This window comes from Cupressus sempervirens, chromosome 6 (genome assembly GCF_028749045.1).
Source record: "Cupressus sempervirens isolate cs-2001-9-10 chromosome 6, ASM2874904v1, whole genome shotgun sequence".
NCBI classification, from domain to species: Eukaryota; Viridiplantae; Streptophyta; class Pinopsida; order Cupressales; family Cupressaceae; genus Cupressus; species Cupressus sempervirens.
Window position 1 is genome coordinate 696027072 of NC_143123.1, and position 19979 is coordinate 696047050.

The 19979-nt window shown below is 35.1% G+C and overlaps 1 protein-coding gene across 1 annotated transcript; it reads left to right on the forward strand.

Annotated features, from left to right (window-relative positions):
• Nucleotides 1-210: 210 nt before the first annotated feature.
• On the forward strand, nucleotides 211-3770 carry LOC149554110 (Eukaryotic aspartyl protease family protein). Its single transcript, XM_089790414.1, has 9 exons — nucleotides 211-471; nucleotides 739-1259; nucleotides 1608-1908; nucleotides 2002-2145; nucleotides 2308-2449; nucleotides 2561-2614; nucleotides 2783-3126; nucleotides 3235-3356; nucleotides 3482-3770. Exons 1-9 carry the CDS (start codon nucleotides 211-213, stop codon nucleotides 3768-3770), a joined length of 2178 nt encoding a protein of 725 aa, XP_089646540.1.
• Nucleotides 3771-19979: the final 16209 nt, after the last annotated feature.

The following is a 19979-nucleotide window of genomic DNA, read 5'->3' on the forward strand; positions in this document are numbered from 1 at the left end:
CTTCCTGCACCAGCTAGGCCCAACCCGACTTATCCGGTCAAACGATTGTCATGGGAGGAGATGCAAAAAAGGAGAGCCATGGGGCTATGCTTTAATTTTGATGATAAGTTTACTACAGGACACAAATACAAAGGTCCACAACTGATGCTTGTGGAAGGACCTACAGGCATTGGAACCTTCACATATGAAGAAGTGTGAAATGAGCAAATGATGGAAGAGGAGACCAAGGAGCAAGCTGAGCCGGAAATTTCACTACATGCACTCACAGGATGGTCATCACCTAAGATGATGAGAGTAACTACCAAGATTGGGCGACTGGAGGTGGAGGTCCTCATTGATAGTGGCTCAACTCACAACTTCATCAGTGATCAAGTTGCTCTCTTGCTTCGACTACCAGTTGTACCAACCAACCCGTTCACTGTGAAGGTAACCAACGAAGAAAAATTGAGCTGCCAAGGGAGATTTGAAAAGGTATTGGTTGATCTTCAAGGTGTTCCATTTTTTCTCACTCTTTATGGCCTTCCCATAGCAGGTCTCAACATCATACTCGGGTTCTAGTGGTTGGAAATGTTGGGGTCAGTCACATGTAATTGGAAGCAATCGACTATGGAGTTTGAGTGGGAGAATGAGCCTCAGAGACTCCAAGGGTCAAATAACCAACACTTGCAAACTTCTTCTCTCAAGGAAATGTCCAAAGAAGTGCGTCAGGGCCACACGGTGTTTGCCATTTGCATGTAGTTATCACTGTATATAGTACCATGGGGCATGCAACCCGACATGCACATGCTTTTAATGCAATTTGAGGAGGTGTTTTCCGAGCCCACTCAACTCCTAGCTACAAGGGAAGTCGAGCATTGTATTCCACTCAAGGAAGGGGTGGAGCCGATCAATGTTCGACCATATAGATATGCATACTTCCAGAAAGCTGAGATTGAGAAACAGGTACAGGAGATGTTGAATCAGGGAATTATTCGGCCAATCATGAGCCCTTTTTCATCCCTAGTACTATTGGTGAAAAAGAAAGATGGTAGCTGGCGGTTCTATACAAATTATCATGCTCCCAATGCGGTTACCATAAAGGATCGCTTTCCCATTCCTACAATTGAAGATATGTTAGATGAGCTTCATGGTGCTTACTATTTTACCAAACTGGACCTCAGGATAGGATATCACCAGGTAAGAGTTCACTTCACAGATATTCCTAAAACTGCCTTTCATACCCACAATGGCCACTACGAATATTTAGTTATGCCCTTCGGGTTGTGCAATGTACCCTCCACCTTTCAGGCTCTCATGAATTCTATCTTTCGCCCCCATCTTACAAATTATATCCTAGTTTTCTTTGATGATATTTTAATCTATAGACCTACTTGGGAAACTCATTTACACCATGTAAAAAGTGCACTAGAAATTCTAAGGTAGCACAAGTTCTTCATCAAATCAAAAAAATGCACCTTCGGCCTACATGAATTAGAGTACTTGGGGCACATTGTCACACATCAAGGGGTTAAGGTAGACATAGAAAAAATCAAAGTCATGGTCTCGTGGCCTTGTCCTACTAACATTTCAGAGTTGCATGGTTTTTTAGGATTCACTGGATATTACAGGAATTTTTTTCAAAATTATGGCATCATCGCCCGCCCTCTCACTAATCTCCTCAAGAAGGGCCAATTTGGCTGGAGTGATGAAGTTGAAGTTGCATTCATTGCACTCAAGAATGCTATGACCACCACACCAATGCTAGCCATGCCCAACTTCAACGATAATTTCACCATTGAAGCTGATGCATCTGGGGAAGGGATAGGTGCAGTTCTTTCTCAACAAGGACAACCAGTCGCCTACATGAGTCGTGCATTGAGCATCACAAAGAAATCATGGTCTACTTATGCTAAGGAAATGTTAGCTATAGTAGAAGCGATACGTATATGGAGTCTGTACCTGCTGGGCAAGAAATTCTGCATCCAAACAGACTAATGGAGCCTCAAATATTTTTTGGAGCAGCAAGTAGCAACACCAGAACAGCAAAAATGGGTGGCTAAACTGTTGGGATATGATTATGAAATTGTCTATCAGCTAGGCCGCGACAACTCTATAGCTGATGCTCTATCCCGCAAGCCCAATAGCCCAACTCTTAACTATGTTTTTGTACCGTAGGTTCAATTATGGGAGGATATAAAAAGGGCCTCACAGGAGGATGCCTACATAGGCCAAGTGAGCCAGATAGCTAAGGAGCAGCTTGAAGGCCCATAGAAGCTACGTGAGGGACTGGCATTTTTTAAAGATAAAGTGGTGGTGCCCCATATACAGGAGTTGTGCAAGCAAATATTGGGGGAGTTTCATGACAGTAAGCCTGCAGGCCATTCAGGAGTCTTGCGAACTTACAAAAGGCTAGCCCAACAATTCTATTGGCCTAAAATGTACCAAGATGTCCAGGAGTATGTTGCTGCATGTGAAGTTTGCCAAAAAACCAAGTCCTAGGCTCTTGCACCAGCTGGACTTCTCCAACCTTTGCCCATTCCATGTCAAGTATGGGATGATATTACGCTCAACTTCATTGAAGGCTTACCAACTTCGCATGGAAAGGATACTGTGTTGGTTGTCGTTGACAGACTAAGTAAGTATGCCCATTTCATGCCTTTAACTCATCCTTTTACTACAAAAATAGTAGCAAAAAAATTTGTGGAGGGCATAATCAAACTACATGGAATGCCATGCTCCATAGTCAGCAATCGCGACCTCATATTTATCAGTAAATTCTGGCAAGAATTCTTCACTATGTCAGGGACCAAACTCAAACTTAGCTCAGCCTACCACCCACAAACAGATGGCCAAACAAAAGTGGTGAATCGCTGTCTAGAACAGTACCTTTGTAGCTTTGTTCATCAGTGGCCTAAGAAATGGGTAGAGTTCCTGCCATGGGCAGAATTTTGGTACAATACCACATACCATATCTCCACTACTATGACACCATTCCAGGCTCTCTATGGTTGGTTGCCACCAACCATTCCTTTCTATCAAGCTGGCCTTTCACCAGTGAATGAAGTAGACCATAGTTTGGTTCGAAGAGATGAACTGCTGCAGCAACTGAAGAGTAACTTGGGAGTGGCCATCAATCGGATGAAGCAAGTAGCTGATTGGAAGAGATGAGATGTCGAGTTTGACGTGGGTGACATGGTGTTCCTTAAGCTACAACCTCATCGCTAGCATATTGCTTTTAAAAGAGCTCATCAAAAGCTGGCCAGTCGATTCTTTGGGCCATACCCTATCCTGCATCGAGTTGGCAAAGTGGCATATAAACTTCAGTTGCCAGAGGGAGCGCGTATACACCCTGTGTTTCATGTGTCCCTTTTAAAGAAGTATGTTGGGGAGCGCACGGATGTTAGCCAGGAATTACCTCCGATCACTGAGGAAGGAAGTGGAACTTGAACCAGACAAGGTTATTGATACTCGTTGGGTTAAGCAAGGCAATAAGTTTGTTCAGGAATTACCTCCGATCACTGAGGAAGGAAGTAGAACTTGAACCAGACAAGGTTATTGATACTCGTTGGGTTAAGCAAGGCAATAAGTTTGTTGAAGAAGTTTTAGTGCAGGGGCATCGTTTACCTGCGGAGGAGGCCACCTGGGAAGATGCAGATTTGCTGAAGCAGCAATTTCCCACCAAGGACCTTGAGGACAAGGTCCCACTCGTTGGGGGAGGTATTGATAGGCCAGTGCCTCGAAGAAGTGGCAGGCGTGTCAAGAAGAATCCCAAGTATTTTGGGATTGCTTGAAGAAGTGACAAGCGTGTCAAGAAGAATCCCAAGTATTTTGGGATTGCTTAAAAAGTGGTAACGTAGGTATAAGACTGAGACTGAGCACGGCATGCAGACCAAGTCTTTGGGAGATTTTCTTCTAATTCGAATAAGTTGTTATGTTATTATTGTTTTGCAATTCTGTCACATTTGTACTAGGATTTTGGCAATTTGTTAAAGCTACGGCTTATTTATTGGTTGCCAATATGAATAAGAGGAGTAGGTAAATTTTTCATTCAGAAACTCTGTGGTCTGTTCTCGCCCTAAGAGGACCTGTTGTAGTTCTGACTGGGACCTATCAAAATATCTTCTCAATTTTCCTTCTACCGCCATGCTGCTGTCCTCAGTTATACGTTTCTTGTATCATATATATCCTATGAAAAGCATCTAGTTTTTTTTTGATCTCTTTTATTTGGTGCCCCGTTTACTCCACTAATATGTGATATAGCCTCTTAAATATTTTATTTCCTTATCTCGCTCGTATATGGACATAACATCTATTTCCAAATTTCTTGAACCATAATCGCATGTGTTTTGTTGGTATTGGTCCATGGGTTGCTTCGCTCTGATCTGGTGCTCAATCTAGGTGCAATCTCATCTTTGATGGCATATAGGTTTGTCTTCCAAACACGCCTTCTTTTTTTTTTCAAAAAAAAGTATTCCATCAAGTTTCTGTGCCTCATTCCAATGTAATTCTCATTACTTTTCGAATGGGTTATGGACTGTTGCTGTGCATTCCTTTGAATGTCTCATTCTTTCACACTTCTTCTAACTTCTTACTGGGCTGATTATCCAGCTTTGGGAGGTCGACGGAGTGCAGTTGAACTACATATTGATGATCTTTATAAATTAGGGTCTTCAAAGATATTTTCCTAAATCGTAATCACAATATTGATTTTAATCTATCATCTGAATTATGTTCACCGTATAAGATAGAATGTTGTCAGGTCTGTTGTTAGAATATATGTCGTTCCATTGCCTATGTTGCCAATTCTTTTTTTTTAATCTCAGATTTATATCTCTTATATTATTCTCCATCTATGTATTTTCCTGAATCCATCTTAAGTGTCGATATTTTTACACGAATTCATATGTTGTATGCAAAAAGATATCTAATAAGTGATATTGAAGTTGTAAGTGCCTTCTATCTATCATGAAAGGTATTATATTGTAGATAATCACAGGTTGGCAAGATCAAGGCTCTGATACCACTTGTAATGTCCCATTTCAGGACATCTTCAGGGTTTCCTTCTCTCTGAATCAATTTTGTTATATTTTCTATATTCTTCTCTTTAACTTTGGTATTCTTATATATATCTAGCATTTCATAGGAACGTGTCTTTTCATTAAATTTAATAAAGTAGTTATATTATATATTATTATATTGATTATATATGATTATATATTATACATTAATAATATATATCAATATTAATTATATATGATTATACGAATCATTAAATATTATTTTAATATACAACAAGATTAATATCATATACTATTGCCATACATATATGTATTAATTATCTATGACATATTCATATATCTAATTTTATATATATATATATATATATAAAATTAATATTTATAATTACATAATATATAAAAAATTATATTTGTATCTTAGTATAATAATATTTTACATAAATTATCAATTATTAATATTATACTATGTATACTACTTATATGCCGAAATGGGGATATTACATTCTCATTTGATGCATTATCTTCTGCTCCTTGAGATTTTTGCGGTGTTAAGGGTAATGCTAAATCTCTATATTTGCTAGAAGGTCTTCCATCAACCTCATGTACTAAACAAATGCATATAAAAAATAAACCAAGTTTTTAATCTGGTCTACCATCCACGAGTCTTCAGCGCACACATTACACACCAAGGTAAACTCACTATCTAGTAAAAGTTGTGCTAGTTAGAAAGCTCCTACATAACACTTTAGATCATACTGATATATCCAAAAAGTCAGATGATTGTTATTTTTTCTCTAATGACAACTCTTGATGCACTCAACCAACATCTATGTGTTGTCTTCTTTTATAGAATCTAAAGATGCCACTATCTTTATCTATCTCTTAACAATATGTACTATAATAAAGACTATTCATAGGAAGACATGTATTTTTGCATACGTAAATAAAGGACACTAACTATAGTATAATGTATACATATTTTCACCAGCCCTATTAGCCAAATTACATGCCCATCCCATGCTATGACATGGTCTAAAATGCTATGTACTTTGTCTGCAGTAGATAGATGACTTGTTTTACGGTCGGTAATATATACGCAAACTTCTCACTTCAAAATTTACAATTAAAAGCCTTCTTGTCATCTATACTATTTTATATTAATATTTTTTTAATTTTCCCTTCATAAAATAATATTGAGTGATTATTTTATTTCATTTTAAATTTTTTTGGTGCTAAGTTTTATTTCAAATAAAATTGATTATTATATAATATTATATTTTAAAATAAATTTAAGTTTATATAATGAATTAGTAAAGTTTTGAATTTTTTTTCAGAATTTATTAAATATATTATTAAGAAATATTTAGTTTTAGTTTTGATATCATTTAAGATATCAATGTATGTAGTAATTAAAAGAATTGTTCATCTTATTTTAAATAAAAATCACAAGGAAACCATATCATAAATATTATAATATCAATATAAACTATTTTAAACTGTTTAAAAAAATTAGAAATAAATCTTTTCTAAAAATGCTTCATTTTTTTATTTTTTATTGTATGAATAATAAAAAATATTGTTTCGATTAATTTTTTAAAACTAAATTTAAAACAAAAAGAAGTAAAAGTGAAATATTTCTTCTCTATTATAAAAAACTTAAAATAAAATATACATAGCAATAAATAAATTTTGAATTAAACGTAATTGTATATGATTGTTAAGTAATTTATTAAAAATATAATAATGTATTAATACTATAGTTAAAATAAAATAAGTAGTAGACAACAAGTAATAAAATTATTTTATTTATTTTGAAAGGCTTTGTGAGGTGAAATGAGAGACCTCGTTCTCAAATAGATTTATTTCCAATTATATTGAAAAAAAAAAATTCTCATCTAATAACCCATGGCGGGCTCTAGAGGTAATGGGTATGTCGGTAACATCCATGGAGGTTTCGAGCATGAATGGAAACAACCATGTAAGCTTGGTTACAGATTGGGGAAGAGATTTCAGGTACCATGGAGAAACCCTAGGCCTCACAAGCTCAAGAGCGGACAAACAATCACAAGATGTAAGAGGCTGACAGGTGTAAACCCTAATGGCTGGTCGACACCTTGTCAAGAGAATGGCGTCGGATACCTTCAACACCAGCACAAGGTTGCCAAGGAGGGCTATTCGGAATGCACCCAGAAATGGAAATGAAGCCATTGGAATGGTGGGAACAGGAAGAGTAGAAACCGTGGATGGCAAACTTTAGGGGGATTTCTGTTGGCACCACGCAATTTAAGTTTCAAACAAATCGACAAGAAACTTTGGTGACTGAAGCATGGTGCCAGGTGGACAGAATGCCCACAAGGAAGTGGGGAATAGTGAAAGTAAAGAGACTATGGTAGAAGAATTTTACATCTCCAATGAGGATTTATTTGTAATTGTGAAAGCAAGACATGTGGATCAAAGTTGAAGACGTTGCAGGTGAGCGAAGCAACACATGTCATTGAGCTTGAAATCTTTTAGTAACAAAAGAGGATGATTGCTCGAGTCAGTGTAAGTAATCGGAAAACTACATTGGGGATGAACCCACAGATTACTCTTCCAAAACTAATACCTATTAAAGGATTAGTACAAAATTTATGTACCATATCGGTTGACAACATTGAGCTCACTTCTCAAAGTATAATACAAGAGGCATAGTGCCTTACATAATTAAAAATTATGATTAAGGAATGAACTAACGAACAACATCAAACATGCATGTACAATTCTAGCATATATAAAACTCACTCAAATGTCTTCCCATGCTCTACTAACTAACCCTTCACACAATTAACATCTTTACCTATCACCACATCATAATTAATGACATTCTCTCTCTTAGACCACCTCAAAAACTTGATGTTATACACTAATCATCAGTAATTTTATCATTACTAGTTGGCTTAAAAAAACAACTTAATGTACATATTAGATCAACTCAAAATAATGCACAGGCCTTTCACAAAATGTTTTTTTATCATTACATGAATCTTGTATAAGGTTGACTTCATCATCTTTATAATGATAACATCTTCAATCACTAACTTATTAGGACTATAATTGATCTTTTTACCATAACTATTTTTCTACCCTTTTTACGAGTGAACGGATGCTCAACACACATATTTTTTGTATGGATATAGGCATATAAATATGTATACATGTATGTGCGTGCGCGCGCGCGCACACACACACACACACATCCTTACACATGCACAACATTAAAAAATACACACACATAACATAAAATAATGCATACACATACTTAAGATATATATATATATATAAACACATATGTATGTATGGACATATATAGATATCTATATACATACATACATACACACATACATATATATCTATGTGTGTGTGTGTGTGTGTGTGTGTGTGTGTGTGTGTGTGTGTGTGTGTGTATAAGTGTATATGTATGTATATATGTGTATGCATATATTTCACACACACACACACACACACGTGTGTGTATATATGTATAATTTTTAATTTTTTATATATTTTAATAAGCACACAATATATGGGAGAGGACCTGGTACTTGAACAGGTATTAATAGTTGTGAAGGCAGTTAAGATTTGATTGGCTAGTTATGGTATCAATACAGTCTATTGATTGAACAATAAGAGGCTCATTATTATGTATTTATTTATCAATAATTACTTAAAATTAAATCATTATAGATTTCTCTTGTATATATATCATTGATTTACTAAAATTCATACCAGTTCTAGACAAAAACATGCATTGTGTGTTTTATATAAAACACTATAAAATGGTAGCTTTCATAAGCCAAACTACTCTGTACACAATTTAAAGAAACATATAATAAATATTATACTTCAAATTGTACAAATTTACAAAATGGTTTTCCAAACTCATGGATGAGACATCAACTCCTTACTTGATGCCTCTATGATGGCTAATGTATATTTGTTCAACTTCCAAGACATATAGATATAAATAAATAAACATATCTTTAACAACTCCTCCCATCTTTGACAAATCTTCAACCGAAATGAAGGAATTGGAGTCTTTAACAAGAAAATGTGGAGTCTTTAACAAGAAAAATTGGAGTACCTATAATAAGTTGGAGTGCCTGCAATCATAGCGATGGACATGTTTGAGCTCCCTTAGCCATCCAAATCTAGCAATTAATGGAACACAATTCAAAATATGCTCCTGGAAAATCAAACAATTGATGTAACACAATTCCAAACCTTCTATTGGAAACCACAACCAATCAAATTACAGAGTTTCAAAGCCACAGAACAAGAATTTTGAGAATTTTTAGAGTTTCAAAGCCATGTATCAGTGATAGCACTGTTCCAAATTCAAATTCAAATTGTTGGGAGGGAAAAAATTCTATTTATATAACTTGTGGTGAAAGAATTCTTTTACAAATGTGTTTACATTCTCCGATGAACTCAAGCTACTTGACTGCACACAAAATATTAGAGGGCCTAGTAACATCAATTTCTCAGGATATCAAAGGATCCAATAAAGCATCTAGGTATTTTACCATTATGTTATTATGTCAATGTATGCTGTTACAATCCATCATATTTCAATTTTGTTATAGTCTAGTAGGTTTTTATTCTTTTCCAATGTCCCATTCTAGTTTAATTTTCCATATTTATATTAAGCTCAAAGCTAGTAGTTATCCAAAAATGGTATGGTATAGTGTGATGTTATTTAGAGTATTGATTTAAAAAATAACAACTGATGTAATAACCTATCTTTCTCAGAAAGTCTAAGCTCTCTAGGGTCCTCTTAGGTCTTCCACCTAATCAAATAGAGCTTCCTTCATACTTTATGCCTCTAAGGATTCTATCAAAGAGATCCCACTTCTTCAATTTGTGCACGTTAATAGGTTAGTACAAGATTGCTCAAACTTTCACAAACACACAAATAACCCCAATTTTACTTGGACCTTTCCATTTGGTTAAATGAATATCTAGGAATTTCTTAGGTTACTAATCAACATACTACATACAAAACAAGTGCAAAACCCTATTTGTTTTGTAATCCACAGGTCAATTTGTGCTTAGGAGCTTGGAAAAAGGCTACAAGAATTAACCCTCCAAATGCACTAAAATTGAGATATTTTGAAAATTCCTTTAATAACAGCAAAAAAAATTCATCTTTTTGGATATCCTTTTAATAGTACTTGAATATTTTGTATCTCTTAAGCCCCCAACATGTCTGTAGAGCCCAAGCACAACTTTAGGCATAATCTGAGGGTTTCGAGGGTTTTGGTGTTGTTTGGGTTTTAAACCTCCTAAATCTCCTTACCAAGACTCCTCTTCTAGATTCAAGTTATCCCTCATCATCTACTTACTCACCATGTTCTTTAACTAAAGAATCAGACCTTTCAATCCACTCCAAATGCTCTTTTTTAGATTTGTGATCCCTAAGCAAACATGGTTTTCTTGCCTAGGGCATCACACTAAAATGCTTTTTGTGCTTCCCATGGGGTCTCCTTTTCTGTACATAATATAAAAGGAGTCTATTTCAAAATCCCAAGAGGTTTTATATTTTATACAATGGGAAATGACCCTAAGACTCCATTTTGTGCTGGTTGTGTAGTTCAAAACAACAACCTGCTAACTTGCAAAGTAATTTATTTGAACAAACAAAACACTTTGAAACAACACAAAACTAAAGAAAGAAATGAAGGACAACCACCACTAACACTTCCATCTTAAAAAACCCTAAGTCTGATCTGTAAAAAGCATGAAAAAATATTCAAAGCAAGAAACCGCTGTAATAAATAAAATGTTGATTACAATCTGTACACTATCATTTCTCCTTCTTCCAACCTCTTGAAAAGGTTGAGCTTGGAATTATATAGGCTTGGCATGGATGTTTCCAACTAATTTAAGTGGTTTAAGGACTCCCACAAAGAAGTTTCTCCTTTTGCATAAAAGTTGCAAAAGTTGTCAATGACAACTTTGCAACAAATGAACAATTTTTGCAATTTTGCAAATTGTCTACCCAAACTAGTTGGTACAAAAATTTCTAAAAGGATTGATATGGATCCAAACCACCTAATAAAGACCCTAAAACACATTCTTTCCCTATTTGGCCCTCAAAACCCAAAAATTCTCTATTGAGCCAAATGAGCAATTTTGAGCAATTAGGAGCATTATTGCATTGTGGGGCTCTTCTAACCTATCTAACCTCACCTTAGGACCATGTTGATCCTATTATTACTATAGTGATGTGGACAGCATTACTACAAGCCAAAAACACCAAAGAATCCCTAGGTCCACCGTTTAGCCTACATAGATGTTCCTGCAGCATACTCCCCCCATCAAAAAAACTAAGTCCCACATGATGGAAACATGTCTAAGGGTATTCCAGCCTTCATGAAATCTGTTTCAGCAACCCAAGTAACCTCTAAAATTGGCTTTCTCTTCCATTGAATGAGATGTTTTATTTACACCTTGTGCCTTGTAGACTTCTTCACCCTTGAGTCTAACACTTTGTCTGCTTCCAACTTTCTAATACTAGGTGATGCAGTAGGTTCGAGGTCAGCATGAACATCTAGACTTATCTGAGGTAAGGGAACTTTCTATTCCATGAGGTCTTGCACATTGAAAATAGGGGATAAGCTTGAATCTGAAGGTAAATCTACCTTGTAGGCATTTGCACCATACTTTTCCAAGATTTTACAAGGGCCTACTTTCTTCATCTGTAGCTTGGTAGGAACACCTTTTTGAAGCCCTGATTTATGGAATTCCATGAATCCATATAACCTCCTTGAAAAGTAAGTGGGCAATGTGACTAGCATCATTAGTTGTCCTACATGGAATGAAATGCCCCATTTTGCTAAATCTATCAACAAAAACATAAATGCTACCATATCCTTGCTTGGTTTTTGGAAAACCTACAACAAAGTCCATACTTACACAATATCATTGCCTATTTGGAATTGGTAAAGGCTGATATAAACTTGCATTGCTGATTCCTCCTTTGGTTTTGATGCGCACCCTGCACTGGTCCACATACTTGGTTACATCCCTTGCTTGTTTTGGCCAATATTAGAACCTTTGCACTAGTTCTATGGTTTTTTTGATACCAAAATGACTACTTAGGCTGCCATTATACTTCTCCTATATTAGGTTCTCTCTCATGGAACCCCTTGGTACACACAACTGATTACCCTTCAATAGCAAGCCATTTTGAAAGGTATATTCTAAAAAATTTCTATGAAAATGATTCTCAAATTCCATGCATACCTTGTAGGCTTTAGAAAAGTCCTCATCTTCTTTGTAGAGATTCTGAAAACTCTCTATTCAATCGCTTTGGAGTTGAATCTCTTGGGCTGTCATAATCCTCCTCCTTACTGCATCTACCACTTTGTTGAACTGTCATATCTTATGCTTGATTGTGAAGGTAAAGTCCTGCAAGTACTCCATCCACTTCAAGTTCCTATTGCTCAACTTCTCTTGAGTTTATCTGCAAACACAAAAAATTCCTTGGGCTAAAAATATTGTATCCACTTCTTAAGACACTGAACTAAGGCATAGAGCTCTAACTCATAGGATGAATAATTCTTTTTGGACTCATTAATATTCTCACCATAAAAAGCCACTAGTCTACATTCTTGAGTCAAAACACCAGCTATTGCTAAGCCACTTGCACCACATTCTAAGCTGAACAATTTCTCAAATCTAGGCAATTGTAAGATATGTTGAGTAGCTACTTTTTTCTTTAATATTTCAAATGATTTTTCAGCTTCTAAAGTCCACTTAAACTTAGACTTCACTCCACCCTTTATGGTATCCAACAAAGCTACACAAATGCCATTGAAATTCCTAATGAATTTCCTATAGAATTGAGACAAACCATGGAAAATTCTTACCTTAGTAGATGTGGTAGGTGTTGGCCAATCTAGTATAAAATAAATTTTCTCCTTGTCCATTTTTAGTGTGCCTTGAGACATGACAAAGCCTAGGTAGACAAGTTCTTCCTTGAAGAAGTCACACTTCTCAATATTTATGACTAGCTTTTCCTCATGAAGCCTCTTCAAAACTACCTCAACATGTTTGATATGCTCTTCTCTAGTCTTTCTAAAAATAAGTATGTCATCTGGATATACATCTACAAATTTTCCTGTGAAATCTTTGAGCACTTCTTTCAAGAGCCTCATGAATGTGCTAGGAGCATTGGAAAGACCAAATGTCATTACAAGCCATTCATAATGACCATCAATAGTATTAAATGTTGTTTTCCATTCATCTCCCTCCTTTATCCTTATTTGGTTATAACCACTCTTCAAATCTAGCTTAGTGAAGTATTTAGCACCTCCAAGACAATCCATAACTTCTTCAATCCTATTTATGGGAAACCTATACCTGATTGTAATCCTATTGATGGCTCTTTAATCTGTACATAATCTCCATTTACCTCCTTTTTTAGATGCCAACACAATAGGAACTGCATATGGGCTTATGCTCTTTTGTATCAAGCCTTGATCCATCAATTCTTGGACTTGCCTTGCCACTTCTAAGTTCTAATCTAGAGTCAACTTGTATGCTTCTTTATTAGGCAAGGAAGAACCTAGAACAAAGTCAATTTGATGGCTTATAACTCTCCTAGGAGGTAGAGTAGCTAGAGTACCATTACTCACTATGTCCTTGTACTTTTCAAGAAAAGTTTGGACTTGAATTGCTAAGGGTTCGTTGATTTCATTCTCCTTTTCTTTAGACTTCAGCACTACTGCAAAACTTTGACATTCCTCATCCTTGAGGTCTTTAACAATCTCTTTCCCACTGCAAAATAACACACTAGGCACTTTTGTTTGTGTTTCCTCCCCTTCCAATAAGGACTAAATTTTGAAGGTCTTTCCTCCTTTATTAAAATTTATGGCATTTTCCCTACTATCATACACAATTCCCTATCAAATTGCCAGGGCCTACCTAGAAAAAGATGACAAGCATCCATAGACAAAACATCACACGACAATTTTTCCTTGCATCCTGTTATGGAGAATTCCACCCAAGGTTTCTCATTCACCAAGATGCTTTATCCCTTGTTAATCCCAGTAAAATTGTAAGGTTTATCATGAGGTATCTTCTACAATTCCAACTTAGTAATAGCCTCCTCTGGTATTACATTATCAGTATCTAACCAAAATCTACCACCACTTTGCATAGTTTTCCTAGGATTTTGCATTTTATCCTAAACAATGCCCTCCTATGTTTAGGTTCATCAAGAGCTAGTTGTTTGATCAAAACTCTCCTAAACATAAGATTTCCATATTTTTTAGATTCAATGTGGTCTACATTAGATTCTTTTCGACAATCTTCTTGCACATATTCCATTCTTTTGTCTTGATTTGAGGAAGAAGGCTTCTCTGGACATCTCTAGGCTAGATGAACCAAGTAATGACAATTTTAACATTTCATACTTGAAAAGTATGAATTGGATCTACATGATCCTTTCCCTACACTTGATCCTCCTTGGTTGCCTCTCCCTCTATTATAACCACTCTTGAGGAGTTATAACTAGCTTTCTTTGTGAACTTGCTTTTATCTTGATTCTTTTGCTCACTACCTCTACCTTGGTAGCCTTCTCTTTGCCCTCTTTGATTTCTACCCTTTCCTCTATCCTTGAAGTTAGAATCTCCTTTCCTTTTGTTCTTTTCCTCTACCTTTCGAGCTAGCTAATGGCATCTTTGAACTATAGTAGGTTCCCACAAACTGAGCTCCTCTTGGATATTCCACTTCAAACCACCTAGATATATTGCCACTTTAATTGGCTCATCTTCTTGCTTCTTGGATCTCAGAAATAACCTCTAAAATTATTTAGTAGAAGAGATCACATCTAGGTCTTTTTTCTTCAATTCTTGCCTTCTCTTGTGGAGTTGAATTTCAATGTCTTTAGGTAGAAAGTTCTCCTTCACTTTAGTGACCATAGCCTTCTAGTTAGCTATAGGAGTCTTACCCATGCTGATTCTTTCATCTTGTACATATTTCAACCATGTTAGAGCTGAGCCTCTAAGCCTTGACTTAGAAAATTTAACTTTTCTGCCTCTGATACCCCCTAATACTCAAAATGGTTCTCCTTGCCATCTATCTAGTCCATGACTACATCTATATCCATCTTTCCACTAAAAAGTGGTACACCTTCCAAAGATTTTCCTCCTAGGGATTTGATAGCCTTCAAGGAGGGCTCTTGATTCAAGATAGGGTTAGATTTAGGGACTAAATTCTCCTTTGCTACCTATTTACCCTTCTCAAATTCTTCTGCTTGCTTTCTCCTAGCTGCTTCAACAAATGCATCCATTTTCACCTTCACCTCTATTAGGGATTCTTCAAGAACTCTATTCTTGTCCCTTTTTTCATCAACTTCCTTTGCTAGTTCTACATTTTTCACCATGTTGGTTTCACCTATTGAGTCTCTAGTAGCTATAGACATCCACCAGCTATTCCCAAATCTTTAACTTGCTATGATATCACTTTGCTATGACAACTAATCTTGCTCACAAACCCTAAGCTCTCTAGGGTCGTCTTAGGTATTCCACCTAATCAAATAGTACTTCTCTCACACCTTATTCCTCTAAGAATTCTATCAAAGAGATCCTACTTCTTCAGCTGGTTCACATCAACGGGTTAGTACAAGATTTCTCAAACTTCCACAAATACACAAATAACCCCAACGCTCCTTGGACCTTTCCATTTGGAAAAATTGATACCTAGAAATTTTTTAGTTTACTCATCAACATACTACACCCAAAATAAGTGCAAAACCCTATTCGAGTTGTAATCCACAGGTTAATTTGTGCTTAGGTGCTTAGAAAAAGGCTACAAGAATCAACCCTCCAAGTGAACTAAAATTGAAATATTTTGGAAAATACCTTAAAAATGGCCAAAAAAAAAAAACCCTTTCTGGATACCCTTTCTGGAGTACTTGAATATTTTGTAAGTCTTAAGCCTCCAACTTGTCCGTACAACCCAAGCACAATTTTAGGCTTAATTTGAGGGTTTCAAGGGGTTTGGTGTTGTTTGGGTTTTAAACCTCCTAACACTCCTTACCAAGACTCCTCCTTTGGATTCAAGTTATTCCTCACCATCTACTTACTCACTACATTCTTGAATTGAAGAATTAGACCTTTTAATCCACTCCAAATACTCTTTTTTCGATTTGTGATCCATACGAAAACATGGTTTACTTGCCTAGGGAATCACACTAAAAATTCTTTTTGTGCTTCCCATGGTATATCCTTTTTTTTACATAATTTAAAAGGAGTTTATTTCCATGTCGCTAGAGGCGGTACATTTTATGCAGTGGGAAATGGCCCTAAGACTCCATTTTGTGCTAGCTGCCCAGTTCAAAACAACAACTTGCTAACTTACAAAATAATTTATTTGAACAAAGAAAACACTCTAAACCAAAACAAAAACTTTTAAAAAATGAAGGAAAACCACCACTAACACTTCCAATTCAGAAAATCCTAATACTAATCTGTACAAAGCATGAAAAAACACTCAAAGCAAGAAACTGTCGTAATAAATAAAATGTTGATTACAATCCATACACTATCATTTCTCCTTCTTCCAACCTCTTGAAAAGGTTGAGTTTAGCCTTATATAGTCTTAGAATGGGCATTTTAACTACTTTAAGTGGTTGAAGGGCTCCCACAAAGTAGTTTTTCCTTTTGCATAAAAGTTGCAAAAGTTGTCAATGACAACTTTGCAAGAAATGAGCAATTTTTGCAATTTCGTAAATTGTCTACCCAAACTTGCTCCACTTGGTACCAAAATTTCCAAAAGGATTAAGATTGATACAAAATATCTAATAAGGACCCTAAAACAAGTGCTTTCTCTATTTGGTCCTCAAAACCCAAAAAATCTCTATTGAGCCAAATGAGCAATTTTGAGCAATTAGGAGCAATATTGCATTGTGGGGCTCTTCTAATATATTTAGCCTCACCTTAGGACCAATTTGATCCTATTATTACTCTAGTGATATGGATAGCATCACTATAGGCCAAAGAAACCAAAGAATCCCTAGGTCTACCCATTAGCCTACCTAGGTGCTCCGACAACAACAACATACAACATTTGAAAAAAATAACAACATATTGTACCATTTGTACCATAATCCACTACAAAAATATTTTCAGTCCATCATAAAATATTTACATCATATTTAATGTATGTTGTTATTCTTTGCAGATGTTGTAGTAAGATCAATGTCATCTTCAATATATTTTGTTATTCTTTTCAAATCTTATATGTTGTTATTCTTTTTACATGTTTTAGTAAGATCAAAGGTAAAAAGAACAATGTACATTTATGTCATAATCCATTACCATTTATTTCATTTTCCATTATAGAAACTTTTTGCATTCCATGATATAATGTATGTTGTCATTTATAAGAATGATTAAAAAAATAACATACAACATTTGTAAAAAATAGTAACATTCAACATTTGTAAAAAATAACAACATACTATACTATCTCTGTCATAATCCATTGTACATATATGATATATGTCACATCTTACATAATGTTTGCATCATATTTAATGTATGCAGTCATTCTTTTCAAGTGTTGTTTAATGTATGTTGTTTTTCTTTTCAAATGTTGTAGTAAGATCATTCCATAATTTTATTCTTTCATATTTAAGGTACAAATAACAACATATTATACCATTATTGTTAGAAACTACACTAAACATGCAATCTTCTCCAATGTTTCCATCGTCTAATGTATGTTTTTATTCTATTTATGTAGCATGATAGCATGAAAGAGAAGAAGCAAAAGAACTACTAAAAAATTGAGGCCTTGTTATCCATGAGGTGTTAAATTACATGTTGTTGACTCTGATGATGTGGACAATTCAACCAATACAACTCTTGATAACACAAGTAGTGTAGATGGTGTAGCCAAATCCTCTAACCACCAATAGAACAAGAAAAAGGTGCCAAAGAAATCAATGGACAAAAGATGATATGGAACACGAAATTGAATATGTTGAAGATAATTTTTTTTCAATAAGAGGAGTGTCAAAGAAGGTTGGAATCCCTATTAGTAGCTCATCATATTGGCTAGCAAGGCTGATAATAAAAAAAACCAAGGGCCCACCAACGACTCTCTCTTTGGCAGAAGAGCTAGAAGTTGTTGAGTGGTGTAAATATTAGCTCAACTTAGTTGTGGATTGGAGCTAATTTAGCTTAAGTCACATGTGGATCACATCTACCAAACAAGGCCAAATCCATTCAAAATTGGGTTTCCTAGAAAATCATGGTGGGTTGGATTTGGGTGAAAGCACAAACTTATGTCACCATTTGTGATATTTGGAGGGGTTATGGCTGAAACAGTTCTGGCTACAACAGTTATGACCGAACATGTTCCAGCCATACATACGTGGCAGGTTTCCTCATTGACGTGGCATGCAGGGTTACAGTTGAAACATTTTTGGCCGAAAGGGTTTCGACCTTAACCCCCATGTATCAAATGCCTAAAAATATCATAAAAAATAGCCAAAAAGTGGTTGATGACAATTTTATAAGGCTGGGGGTTTTGACCGTAACCCTTTTGGCCGAAACAATTATGGTCAAAATTCTTTCGGCTAGAACTACCTATGTGGCATCCTAGGTGGCAGCCACACAAGCAAAAATAAGAACTTTTGCATACTTCTCACTTTGAAGGCCAATTTGACTTACTCAATTGAAGTTGTTTTTAAAACAAAAAAAATAGTTTTGTAGGTTTTAGAGTCAAGATTATGGTCATATAATTTTTTTAAAATTTTGATTATGGATAATATGTTATAATTTGAAAATATTACAAGTAGGCATTTTAAGATTCAGGAAGATGTATATTCAAAAATATGAAAAATATAGTAAGACATTTTCAAAAATTATTATTTTTTAATGCTATACTAGAGGAGAGAGTTTTCTTCAAGAATATGTAATTTGTTTTAAAAAAATATGTAGATTCGATGGAAAAAGTTTGACAGGAGAAAAAAACTATCAATTTCTAATAAATTTGACTTTGACGAGTTATAACTTGAAAAATATTAGCCAAATTTCAATTTTTCTTTTTTGGTGCACTAGGTATACATGTCGACTCTAACATATTTCAAAATCAGACCAAAATGTGAGCATTTGCATATGTTTGTTTGACAGGAAATAAACTCTATATTTTCAGCATTTAAAAAAAAAGGACTTTAAAAATTAAAAAATAGATAAAATTTTCACTCAAATTTTTTAAAAAAAATTATAGACATAAACTTCATCTAATTTTACACATTTCATTAGTTTACATCATCTCAAATTCTAAGCACAAATGCCACTTTTATGTCATTAAAGTTGAAGACTTTGAATTCTGATATCACTTTTCCTTTATAAAAGGCGACACGGGTTTGTGCTTTTACCCATTTCACAAATGACATCTAGATTTGATAGTAAGGATTGCACAGGGTTTAGATAGGGATAGAGAAGTGATGTTATGACCAAGTATTGTGACAAATTTTTATACTAATTTGAAAATGTTGTATGATGCTAACCATTATAAACCAATATACATTTGGAACTATAATGAAGCAAGAGTGCAAGCAGGCAGAAACTATGGGATATGAGTGATTGTAATGTTGGGAAGTAGAAGTATGGCTCAAATCTTATCTAAAAGTAGAGAATGGATTATAATATTGTGTTTTATCAATGCAGTAGGTCACAACATACTAGGGTTTAACCTTTTCAAAGAAAAAAAAATTAGAAATTGCATTGCTAATTGTGAAGCTAGAGCTTGTATGGCAGCACAAGTACATACATGGATGAGAAAAGAATTTTTCTTAAATTGGATGCATCATTTTTCTAGATCTATCTCAAGTAGTGCTTCATCCTAAAATAAGCATCTCCTTATTTTTTATGGACATAGAAGCCATGTTGCATTTTCCACAATTCAATAGGCAAGATCTCTAGG

Excerpts from the sequence above, each read along its gene's own strand:
- LOC149554110 (XM_089790414.1), top strand. The coding sequence starts at position 211 with ATGGAAGAGGAGACCAAGGAGCAAGCTGAGCCGGAAATTTCACTACAT. Across the intron at positions 1,260-1,607 it reads TATTTAGTTATGCCCTTCGG|GAATTTTTTTCAAAATTATG; the intron begins GTTGTGCAATGT and ends TGGATATTACAG. Across the intron at positions 3,357-3,481 it reads CATGTGTCCCTTTTAAAGAA|GAATTACCTCCGATCACTGA; the intron begins GTATGTTGGGGA and ends AAGTTTGTTCAG.